At 34.3% G+C, this 13,097-nt stretch overlaps 1 protein-coding gene across 1 annotated transcript; it reads left to right on the top strand.

The window, feature by feature from the left end:
• Nucleotides 10,717-12,260, top strand: LOC109337564 (LOB domain-containing protein 42-like). Its single transcript, XM_019574574.1, has 2 exons — nucleotides 10,717-11,124; nucleotides 11,561-12,260. Exons 1-2 carry the CDS (start codon nucleotides 10,935-10,937, stop codon nucleotides 12,037-12,039), a joined length of 669 nt encoding a protein of 222 aa, XP_019430119.1. The 5' UTR covers nucleotides 10,717-10,934; the 3' UTR covers nucleotides 12,040-12,260.

Raw genomic sequence — 13,097 nt, forward strand, 5'->3', positions numbered from 1 at the left:
ATTTGTGGTTCTCCCTATTTTGCCCTCACTATTTTCTAATTTTTACAAAAAACAAATATATAACCTAATGTTCCTCTCCACCTAATATATGATCATATTATTTGGTTAATTATTTTTTATTCTTACATTATGACAATTAGTCTTTAATGTAGAACATTACACCAATCAAATAAATTTAACTGTAGATTATAAATATTTAACACAAAATATTATGTTTGACATTTATGACATACAAACTATACATTATAAATGATAGGAAAGCGAGTTGACAGACACGATAGTGATTGTCAACACGCTAATAATAATAATAATAATAAAAAAATAATAATATAATATTATTATTATTATTATTATTATTATTATTATTATTATTATTATCAAGTGGAGCATAAATACAATCCAACAATTTAGTTACCAACAAATGTGGGTTCAAGTGATACATGTTTGATTCCTCTTAGTAAGGTTTTGGGTTCGAGTCTTGTAGATAAAAATGACCACTGAGAGAGTTAACCACACATATCCATAGATATTCTCGATTCGAACAAGATAAACTTGAGTACGAATATACATGAGGGAAATAAAAAAATGCAACAATAGTTTAAAATATTTGAATGTTAGGTGGACTTTATTCCTTGAAACTACTGTGTTTATAGAAATCTTGACATCAGGTTTTTATAATTGCCGTTTTGTCTCCTCCAAGAAAACTGTGAACACATCACGGAAAAGGCCAAGATAGGAAAAAAGTTTAATTTGACTTGGATTAATTCATTGGGATGAAAAAAATTCATAAACTTTTTTTTTGTTGCTTTTATACGGTGAGCTTTGATTTTACCGGTTAGTGGTATGTGCCGCTACTTGTAATTGGTTAGAAAAATAATTAATTATTAAAAAAAATTTAAATACATTTTTTCAACCAATCATAATCACTTGCACATTGAGCGACACACATTGTGGGATAACAAATGTGCTCCCGTGGTATGTAGCTACTCATATATGAGAACAAAGGCTTCTCTTATTCTTGTATTTTGGGTACTTATGAGATGGATTACTCGGGGAAGAGACTGAAAATGGCAGAGAAATCGATGTGGCATAGAGCCATGTTTTTTGTTGGGAAGAAGAGGTTTTTTATTTATAATTTAAAAGTTGTCTGTGATTCGCACTTATATGGAACTTGTCTGTATTATTTTCGATTTGGCATGAAATACACTCTCACTCACCATTCTGATTATGAAGACAATTGAGCTCATCGATGCATTTTTTGGGCCCAGTACACTTACTGCTTGCTTGTATGGTTGTTAGTAGAGCTAGAAATGAGTCGAACCAAGTTGAATCAGGGTTCAGCTTGATAAGGATTGATTCGGCTCGAAATTCGACTCGAGCTTAATACGAGTTATTTTTTAGCTTGAGTTCGGCTTGGTTACAGTTCTCAAACTGTTCGGCTCAGTTCAAAATGAATCATTTAGACAACTAAAATAGTTAATTAATTTTTAAATAATACTACAAAAAGTTTTATACATATAAATATAAAATTGTTTATATATATAATAACAATAAATATAAAAAATAATGCATGAGTCATAATAAACATAAAAATTAGTTTATATATATATATTGAGTCAACTCATGATCATAACGAGTTGAATTGTATCTAACTCAAGTTCGGCTCATTTATTTAAAGAGCTCAATTTCTAGCTGAAGTTTAGCTCATTTGTTTCATGAACCAAGTTTATTGAGCTAAATAATGAATCGAGTTTCGATCGAATACCAAGTTGATTCGGTTCATTATTAGTCCTAGTTGTTAGGTAAAGATATACAAATATTTTTATATCTTTAATGTCTCCTTATCCTTGTATTGTAGTCTTTCATGGTAAGTTATTTTGTTGGCCACATCTTGGATGTTATTGGTCGAAAAAGGCTGATAAGGATCTTTGGGTCATGGTCTGGATCGTACGGATCAAAGTTCGAATGCGTTAAGGGATGAGAATATAACTCGGATATGTGGGGTACTTGTTTCCCATACAAATACTTTTATATCTTTAATTTAACACCTTATGTTTGTATTGTAGATGTCTTTTAGGCAAGTCTTTCATCATAAGTTATTATGTAGGCTAGATCCTGGACATTATTGATCAAAAAAGGCTGATAAGAATCACTGAGTCATAGTTTGAGCCATACAGGTCCAAGTCTAAATATGCTAAGGAATTAGAATATAACTCAAACTTATAAGTACCTCATTGAAGCATACTTGTTTGATGAGAAATACTCAATTTGGTAGAGTTTGAGTTCAAGTTTATTTTTTTCAATCCCATTTCGGGTCGAGTTTGGTGACACCCTAACTCGCCTTGAACACTTAATTTACTATATATATATATATATATATATATATATATATATATATATATGGCTTAAGTGGGGTTAGGTCGGGTTAGGATAGAACATTTCCCAATCTCCAACTCCAGTTAACTCCTTCTTACCTTTTCCACAGCTAAATCCTAGAATTTCATGTCATCCATCACAACTCTATGCTACATGATAAATATCATTCTTTTTATATCACCCCAACTTATGGAGGTTTTCAAGGTGGTTGTGACGGTTGTGTCCATCGTGGCCAATACACTAATGTTGTCTACTTTATGGTTAGACATGAAAAAATATTTGTCTCGTTGCTACCCATAAAAATACATTCAACAGATACCTGCAAAAACAGTTATGAGTGTGAATGAATATCATGATATAGCGCATGCGAGTACCTGTGTATTTATAGATTAATTTTTAATTAAATATTTTATATATATTATATATTTTTTATTATTTTATAATTATAATAAAATTTAGTGATTAAAATATATTGATAAATTTGACATGTACATAAAATTTATTATTTATCTAATAATTATTTTATATATGTTGATTATTAAAAAATATATACTTAAACTTAAAAACTCGATGGGTATTCAACCGTATCCACTATTCACAAGGTACCCATAAATAGTACGGGTATGGTTAGGGGAAAACACTATCCACGATCACCTTGCCCTACTCATGATCTCTCCTAGTGCTACTAGAGAAGGTAATATGGGCTTGGCGGACCAACTCTTTTGGATTGACATTTTTAGCAGGCCAGACTAGAGATTTTAGCCAAAAAACCCATATTCAACCCGATTTGGAAGCTCGATTTATAGACGAGCCACAGAAGGCTGGCCTAGCCCGACAGGCCAACATTAAAAACAAGGAGATTATGAATATGTTTTAGGCTTTTAGTTTAGGGTTCAAAATCAAAACAAAGACACAAAGGGGAAGATTTAAAAGATGTTGATGGTAGTAGTAATAGAAAAGTGGAGGCATATTCTACTAACAAAACATTTAATGTTTAAAACTTAGGAGTTAGAACCTTTATTGTGAACTAAAAGTCTAAAAGTTTAAGACTATGTTGGCTTGTTATTTAGAACTTACATGTTTTAAACTAAGACAATATGTTATTATGAGATTGTGGACTTTGGTTTGTGATTTTTTGTTTTAAAAGACATTTATGAGGTGTGATGATTACTTATTTTTGAAATTGTGATTAAGTTTATTATAAATGTGTGTTTTAAAAGAAAAAAACAAGTCAGCCCGTTGGCCTACCAACTCTATCAAATATGAGTTGAGCTGACATTTTGAGTTTTTTTAGCAATAAGGGTCGGGCCGAGCCAACCCATATTTTGGTGGGCCAAAGGCAAGTCGGGCATTATCAGACTGGCCTGTATTGCCACCCTTAAGTGCTACTATGCAACATATGGTGCATAGGTGTACCCATAACTTCCTTTTCCCCATAGGCCATACCTGGTCAGCACATTGGTCCTGGATTCAATCCTCACATCACTTTTTCACATATAGGCTCAACTTCCTTTGGGTCTCAATGTCTATATAGCACCACATTCAATAATGCCTACTAGACCTTCACACTAGCACCAAGCCCAGACTAACTTTATTGCTCATTCACATGACTTGGACTCGATTACCTCAGTTTGCTATAGTTAGGGGCCTTTTGCAATGTCAGCTGCTAATAAGAACAGAGCCAATGAATGTACTATTCGGTACCCATAATTAGGAGCCACCAACCACCATCTCACGATTGATCTTCATCTAATTCATAACCCCACTGAACATTTCAATCAAGATCAATTATACATGGGCAATGGTCTTGGACTTCCTATCACGTCATGTGGTTCAAATTATTTTGCATAGACCATTACTAAGTACCAATTAGTGTGTCTCAATTTATCAGGATAATAAATTTTTTAAGAGTAAATATAGCCTTTTATGCTTTTCAATCTTAATAGTTTGACCCCTTAAAAATTAAAAATCTCAAAATTGTCCCAAATTTTTTTAATGCGACTCAAATTAGTTTTTTAGGATCAAATTAGTCCCTATAATATATTGTAAAATATGTTAAAAAGAACTAATTTGGCCTACATTTAAAAATTTTGGGGACCATTTTGAGTTTTTTAATTTTTGAGGAACCAAAGTGGTAAGAACAGAAAACATGATGTTATGGATGTTTGTAGAAGTTAGGAATTCTAGTGTAATTTGAAACCTCAAGTGAATAAGGGTTGAGATTCTAAAGAGAAGAAGAATAGAATGTGAACTTTCTTATTGAATTATGTAAGAATTACAAGAAGAAGAGTGAATGAAATTGTACATGTTAAACTAAGTAACTTATTCTACAAGTTACTTCTTATACAACTCATATTTCTAACTAACTTTCCCTTCATAATTCTATTACTAGCTAACTACACTATTACAAATATACACCTTAACATAGCCCGTCCCCTAGAAAAGTTCATGTCCTCAATAATTGAAGTGGGGAAATTGTTTGCACAAATCAAAGTAGAACTCCCATTTAGCATCCTCTGGCAGGTGATGCTTCTATTGAACCAAAACTTTAGTTACAGCCCTTCCTATTCTCTTAATAGTCATTCTGTCCAAGATTGCCTCTAGTTCTTTTTGAGCAATGGCTTTAGAAGTTTGGGCAGGGATGGCAGAAGAAGTGAGGGCATCACTTATATGTTTCTTCAACTGTGAAACATGGAATACATCATGCACCTTTTAATGACTTGGCAACTTTAATTTGTATGCTACTGCTCCTACCTTGCTTATGACAACAAAGGATCCAAAATACTTAGAAGCTAGCTACTCACTCACCCTTGCAGTCACAGAAACCTGCCTACACCTTGAACTGTCTATCACTTCTATGCTTATCAGCTACTTGCTTCATTCTGTTTTGAGCTCTCATGAGGTGAAACTTGAGAACCTTGAACATATCTTCTCTTTTAGCTAAACTTCTATCCACAACCGGACCTTATAGTCACCAAGCAAATAAGGAAGGTAGGCTGGTGGAGGTTGACCATATACTACCTCATAAGGAGTGGCTTGAATAAAAGTATGGACTGTAGTGTTTTACCACCATTCAGCGAATGGTAACCACTTAGACCATTGGTAAGGAGAATCTGCACACATGCACCTTAGATAAGTCTTCAAGCATCTATTCACCACTTATGTCTGTCCATCTGTTTGTGGATGATATGTTATGGATATGTTGACCTGAACTTCTTGGAAAACATCAACTCTTGCCAAAATTGGCTAACAAAGATATGATCTCTATCACTAGTTATTGAATTAGGAAAACCAAGCAATTTGGACACATTGTCCATAAAGGATTGAGCCACAATTCCAACACTGAAAGGATGTGCTAAACTCATAAATGTTAGCCTTACTAAGTCTATCCACTACCACAAATATGACTTGCTTCCCATTAGAATGGGGAAGTCCTTATATGAAATTCATAGTGATGTGTTGCCAAACATGATCACGAACTAATAGAGGCTGCAATAATCCTAGAGACGCAGTAGTATCATATTTACATTTATGGCATGTTGGACATTGATGAATTAACTCTTTGATGTCCTTGTTCAACCCTTTCCAATGTAGGACAACCTTGACCCTTTTGATTGTTGCATTCCTGCTAGAATGCCCCCTGTAGCAGTGTTGTGGAACCAATGGAGTAATTCATGCTTGAGAATGGCATCTCGTCCTACTACTAACCTTTCATTCCTTCTAAAATCAGTCCTATTCCATGTGCAATGTTTGTGCAAGGCTGGGTCCAATTGCAACTGAGCCATAATCGTTACAAGACCTGGATCAGTGGCCCAGGTTGATTTGATATTGTCCATGACATCAAAGTGAAGGTCATGAACAATTAATGCCAAGCTTTCTACTTCCTCTATTGTAGATAGTGCATCAACAACAACATTATCCCTTCCTTGCTTGAACTCAATTGAAAAATCAAACTCCATTAGCTTAATCAACCATTTTTGTTGGAAAACAATTGTAAGCCTCTGATCCAACATATACTTCAAGCTTCTTGGTCTGTTCTAATGATGAAATGCTTGTTCAATAAGTAGTGTCTCCATTTTTGCACTGCAAACACTAGTGCCACCAACTCCTTCTCATAAGTTGACAAGGTTTGCTGTTGTTGATTCAACATTCTACCGATGAAAGCAATTCGATGATGTTGGTGCATCAGGATAACCCCTACTCCTTGACCAAAAGCATCAACTTCTACCACAAAATTTTGAGAGAAATCAAGCAAAGCTAATACTGGTGCAGTGCATAATAGTTGTTTTAACTGTTGGAAGGAAGACTTGGCTGCCTCAAACCATTTGAACCCTTCTTTTATGAGCATATCAGTCAATGGTTTGGCCACTACTCCATAATTTCTCAAAAGTCTTCTATAATACCCAGCCAGACTAAAAAACCCCTCAACTGTTTGATGGTTGTAGGCATTGGCCAATCCTACACGACTTGGATGTTATCAGGGTTAGTCGCAAGTCCTTGTGCTGAGATAAAATGGTCTAAGTATTCCACTCTAGAAACTCCAAAATAACACTTTGATTGCTTAGCAAACAAGTTGTTATCCCTCACCACAACCAAGACCTTTTCTAAATAAATAAGGTGCTCCTCCAGGTTATGGCTATAGATGAATATATCATCAAAGAACACATGTAGGAATTTTTCAAAAATTCTTGGAACACAGAATTCATCAAGCTTTGAAATATAGCAGGGGCATTTGTTAGTCCAAAATGCATGACTAAGTACTCAAAATGACTACTATGTATCCTGAAAGTTGTCTTGTGTATGTCCAAAGGATCCATCCTAACATGATGATAGCCAGTTCTAAAAGCAATCTTAAAAAAGATAGTTGATCCATATAGCTCATATATCAAATTATATACTAAGGGAATATGAAATATGTCCTTAGTAGTGCCCTTATTCAACTCCTTGTAATCTACACACAATCTCCAAGAACCATTCTTTTTGCCTACTAAGATGACAAGGCTGGCATAAGGGTTATTGCTGCATTATGTCACCCCTGAATTCAACATATCTTGCACTAGCTTATCAATGATATCTTTCTGTTGGTTTGCATATTTGTATGGCCTTTTGTTCACTAGGTCACATAATTGCATTAGTGGAATCTTGTGGTCATGCCCTACTCTTGAGGAGGAAGCTAAGTTAGTGTAGAAAATATATCAACATATCTTTCCAACAAATTCTCAATTGGACCTCGGAGTTGATCTTGAGAAGCATGAGTAATTAATGAGTGCAATAAACACCCTTCTCCCATAGCAGGTTGTATCATAGACATTTGCACATCTTTAACCAACATCTTTTCCATATCTTTTCCTAGAAAATCTTGTCCTAGTTTTCCGATGCTCTGGTTCAATAGGGTTTGGTTGTTTCATATAAAGCATTGACTTACTTGCAACAAAGGACTTATTTTTCAAGGAGAATCCCACTTGAACATTACTACTATGGGAAGACTCTTACAATTTGGCTGATGTAAAAACCTTCCTCACAGTTTGAGGTTGAAACATCCTTATCATGATCTGCACATCATTCCTCAAACCCTCCATGAAATAGCTCAATGTATAATCTACAGGTTAATCCAACCTAGTGATGATTGCATCAAATTCCTCATGATATTTCCCAATTGTCCCTTTCTACCTTAACTTCATCAACTCAACCATTGGATCATCACAAACTTCACCAAATATCTTAATTAATACCTTCACATACTCCCCCCAATTAGGCAGAGCATTCCATAGGGACTTGACATAAGCGTGGTGCCACTTCAATGCCTTTCCCTCTAAGTGCATAATGGTTAACTTAACCTTAAATTCCTCTAGAATGTCATCAATCAATAAATATGTTTCAAATTGGTAGACCTATTCTTTTACATTGTCACCATTGAATTTAGGAAAATTAATTTTTGATAACCTAGTGTGACAAGAATAAGAAAAGGAACCTTATTGCCTATATCCTTTATCTCTATGATTGGTTATGCTTTTCCAAGAAGACCCCTCTTTCTCTCCATGCTAACCGTGTCCTTACCTGATATGGTACTTCCCCAACGTTCGTGGCAAGGATCCTGCGACTTCTACCAATTTTAACTCTAACCTTTCAGAGATTCAGTTCTCCTGCCTTTTTTCCATTTCCCTAGCAGTTTCTTGCATTCGTGTAGCACCATCCATGGCTCCTCTAGGAAAAAATAGTTGTAGATACCAATTGTTATGGATGTTTGTATAAGTTAGTAATTCTAGTGTAATTCGAAACCTCAAGTGAATAAGGGTAGAGATTCTAAGGAGAAAAAGAATAGAATATGAACTTTCTTATTGAATTATGTAAGAATTACAAAAAGAAGAGTATAGAGTAAATGAAATTGTAAATGTTAAACTAAGTAACTTGGTCTAACTAACTTTCCCACCATAATTCTATTTCTAACTAACTACACTATTACAAATATACCCCTTAACACATGAGGACTGAAATGAGTATTTATTCTTTTTTTTAATTCTATATATTTATCTATCTTAACAATTGCTTCCTCAAATGCCAAGACTCGTCTGAAAATTCTTCTTTAGGGATCACCGGAAGGAGGATCCTCTATACCTAAAAAATTATGTTCCTATGTATCAAGTCAATCAAATCCCACCAAATAATATAAAAAAATATTTTATGTTTTTATGATTTTTCTTTTTAAATTGATAAAAACTTTCAATTTAGTTGGAATACAATGAGACATGAAAAAATGGAACATGTGATCCTCATTCAGGATCACTGGCCCTTGAGGGCTTATATGCATTTCAACATCTTCCTCCTAAATTTGTACACTCAACTTCTATAGTTCCACGTCTTTCTCTAAAATGCAATTTTCCTACATTCTTCTCAACATATAAATACCTATAATGTTGCACTTTCTTTCATTGTAAATAACATCCTTAATCATCGTATTATATCCCAAGCCAATAAAAACAGTTTAGATATTTTTACAGCTTGTTGCTATGCTAAATCATACAAATCACTCTCTCCTTTCACTAATGTATATCACAATCCTCTTGACTTATTATACTTGGATTTATGGAACTTGCCCCAATATTATCGACACTAGTTTTAGATACTATCCCTCTATAGTTGATTTAGCATCTGGATTTACTTAGATATTTCTTTTCAGGAAAAAATCAGACACATTCCTCATTTTTAAAAATTTCTAGCAATGGTTGATACACAATTTCGAAAGAAGGTTAAGTCCGTAGAGAGTGATTAGGGAGGCTGTCCAACAAGTGTCCTAAAAAACAAACTACTCATATGTGAGGAAAATGTGTAGCATCTCCTAATGAAGCCACACAATAAACCACGTGGATGTGTGCTTTAAATTGCGGTTGTGGTCATTGCAGCCATTGCGATGTAGATTGTAACTATTATGGTATGAATTATTTTGTAGTGAATGTCCTAAAAAATGATAAGGATCATATGTCCCATAATTTTCATGTTCTCATGTCCCAAACTAATCAAACTTCACGAAATAATATTAAAATATTAAATTTTGTTTTTATAATTTTTCTTTTTAAATCAATAAAACTTTCTCGTTCGTTTGAAATACCAAGTGAGACATGAATGAATATATATGATCCCCAACCCCTAAAAAAAAGCAAAGGACTCGTACATGAGGAAAGTGCACAATATCTCCTAATGAAGCCACACAAAAAACCATGGGCGTGCATGCCCACGGCCTCTTTCTACCTAATCACACTCAAAAGCAATCGGAAAAAAACGAGTGATTTGAAGCATATTTACATAATTATCTTATTCACTTCACATATTCCGTGCCAAATTCATCTTGTATCACTATAAGTTCATAAAAGAATTTCTTATAAAATTAATTTAAAAAATGATGAAGGGTATTGTTAACTGAGCCACCTACCCATTTCGTACTAACTAAGACTTGAAGTAGAGCCAAGTTTGGCTTCCCCATTTTAGGGAGCTCCATTGTTCTTTATTACAACACACGCTTATGTCCATGTCGATTTGCACCCAGTTTCACTCCTCCAATGGGTCATCTTTTGAGTTACGAATGACACAATAGAATTAGAAGCGTTTCCCGTACATTTTCCATGTCCATGACTTGCACCAACACTCATCTATTCCCCTTTATGCTTATCCCAAGCCTATAAAATTACCTCTATACCCTTCCTCTTATCACCAACCATGCAATGGTTCCACTTGTAATTCACCTTTGCATGCAGGGCAATAATCAAACCCCCAAATACTGCCAAAACAAAACAGCTACTCCACCTTTTTTACTAGTAATGTCTTAGACGGTAACTTATTCTCTCTCCGGCCAATTAACAGTTGAAAATAAGTGATCTATGTCCTTTACCCAACCAAAAGTTACTTTGTCATAACAAGAAAAGCAAGTACATTGCAAGACCAAAACCACTGTCTGAGTGAGCAAGCCTAATATTTGTTACCACTTACCACCCTGGCTTAGTTACTAGGTGGTCCTAGTGCTATTAAATAGTGATTCTCCTCTTGATTCCTAGAACCACACCACCATGAGATTGAGTTGCAATGGGTGCCGCATTCTCCGGAAAGGGTGCAGCGATGACTGCATCATAAGGCCTTGTCTTGAGTGGATCAACTCTCCTCAGTCACAAGCTAATGCCACTCTCTTCCTTGCCAAATTCTATGGCCGTGCTGGATTGCTCAACCTCATCAATGCCGCTCCACAACCACTTCGTCCAGGTGATACATTTTCATCATCACCATTTCATTGATGCTAAGTACACCACATACACTTTTTCTTACTATTTTATGATAATTGTCATTTTTAATTTAAATATATTTCTTAATTAATAAAAACATGTCACGTATGAATATGGTTTGGCACAGTTTTGTATGCATGCCACGCATGGTAATTAAAAAATTTAAACTTTCTTTATTGTTTCTTGTTCGTTTTATTATCATTAATACAACATGATTTAAGAGATGATTTGAAACATGAGATCTTTATTCTTTATTTCATCTCAATGAAAAATTTTCAACAATTAAATTATTGAATTATGCATTTTCACTCCATTGTAGCTGAGTCAAACGGCATATTGTATTTGCTTAGACATTTAATAATAAGTAATAACTATATCACAAAGAAATTAGTAAAGAATTGAATTATTTTTTTCAGGTGTGTTCAAGTCATTGATGTATGAAGCATGTGGGAGAATTGTGAACCCGGTTTGTGGGTCACTGGGTTTGTTATGGACCGGAGAGTGGGCCCATTGTCAAGCTGCCGTTGATGCTGTGCTGAATGGGTCCGAGATCAGTGCAGTGGAACTTTCTGATTGGCAAGTGACACCTGGCATTAAGCATGTATTCCCAGCTCATGATATACGCCACGTGTCCAGAGACACTCATGTGGACCAGCTGAGAGGAGAAAGGCCCCGGTTCAGGGGAACCGGGAATGTGATCAAGCCAAAAGCGCAAGTGGGTTCAGTTGACTCGGCCAGGTTATGGAAATTAGGTTCGGGTTTAACTCAGGAACAAGGAAACAAAGAGGGTTGGGAAACTGAGAGCGAGGAAACCGTAGAGGCTTCCTTGATGAGTCGAGACGAACCAAGTCGAACCGGTGAAAACAAGGTGTGTTGGGAACTCACCCTTGGCTAAAGTATTTTTGTTAGTTGCTCCATTGAATGTGGTAGCATTTTTTTCTTTCTTTTACATAATGTGGTCGTATTTAGATAGCCTTCATTTTGGAATTCTCCGTTTTTCTTTCTATGTTGAACTTGAGGAAAAAAACATTGAATCCAGGCAAGTGTAAATGTTGGAGAGGATTTTAATAAGTGCATATTGTGGCGAAACAAGATAAAATAATTACATTTAATGTACTTCTTAATATTATTTAGTGTAGTTTTTATTTTATTTTATGTTTGGCTGAGCTTTATGATTTAGATCAAATCCCAGAGAGAGATGTAATGTGCGGGCGAAGTTTATTTTTATTTTTTTTATAACATTCTTTCTCCAATCCATGATAAATAAATCTCCCAATGAATATACACTTTAGTCATTGAAAATTTCTGAATGTACCAATTTGATCATTAAAAAATATTCAAACTAATTCTCATAAATTGCGAAAGTAAATTAAAATAGTAATCATCATGTATTGTAAAAATATTAAAAAAAACTAATTTGACACATAGTTCTTTATTATTTTAATTGTGATTATGGCTATAAGTGAGTCTAACTGAGTTGAATTTGTGCTAAACTTGGTTCAACTCGATAAGAATATGTTCGACTTGAAACTCGGCTCCACTTTGAAACGAGCTATGTTTCTAGCTCGAACTCGATTCGCTTGAAGTTTATAAACTATTCAATTTAACTCATCAACGCAAATTTGTTTGGTTTATTAAGAGTTCAAGTTATTCATTTAATGAGTTTAAGTTTTAGCTAAGTTCAACTCGGTTCACTATTAAGTTTATCAAACTTAATAATTAGTTGAATTTTGAAGGAATGTCCAATTTCATTATCAATCCAATTTGTGATAATCTTAGTAATAGAAAAATAAATGACACTTCCCTTTTAATTATATAGATATTTAATTATGATATATATATATATATATATATATATATATATTAATTAGATTCCAGTTAATTTTGCAAATGACCATCATGTGGATATATAGCCTAACTTTTGGACAAAACTACCTCTTTACATGTTGTTAA

This window comes from Lupinus angustifolius, chromosome LG02 (genome assembly GCF_001865875.1).
Source record: "Lupinus angustifolius cultivar Tanjil chromosome LG02, LupAngTanjil_v1.0, whole genome shotgun sequence".
In the NCBI taxonomy this organism is placed as follows: Eukaryota; Viridiplantae; Streptophyta; class Magnoliopsida; order Fabales; family Fabaceae; genus Lupinus; species Lupinus angustifolius.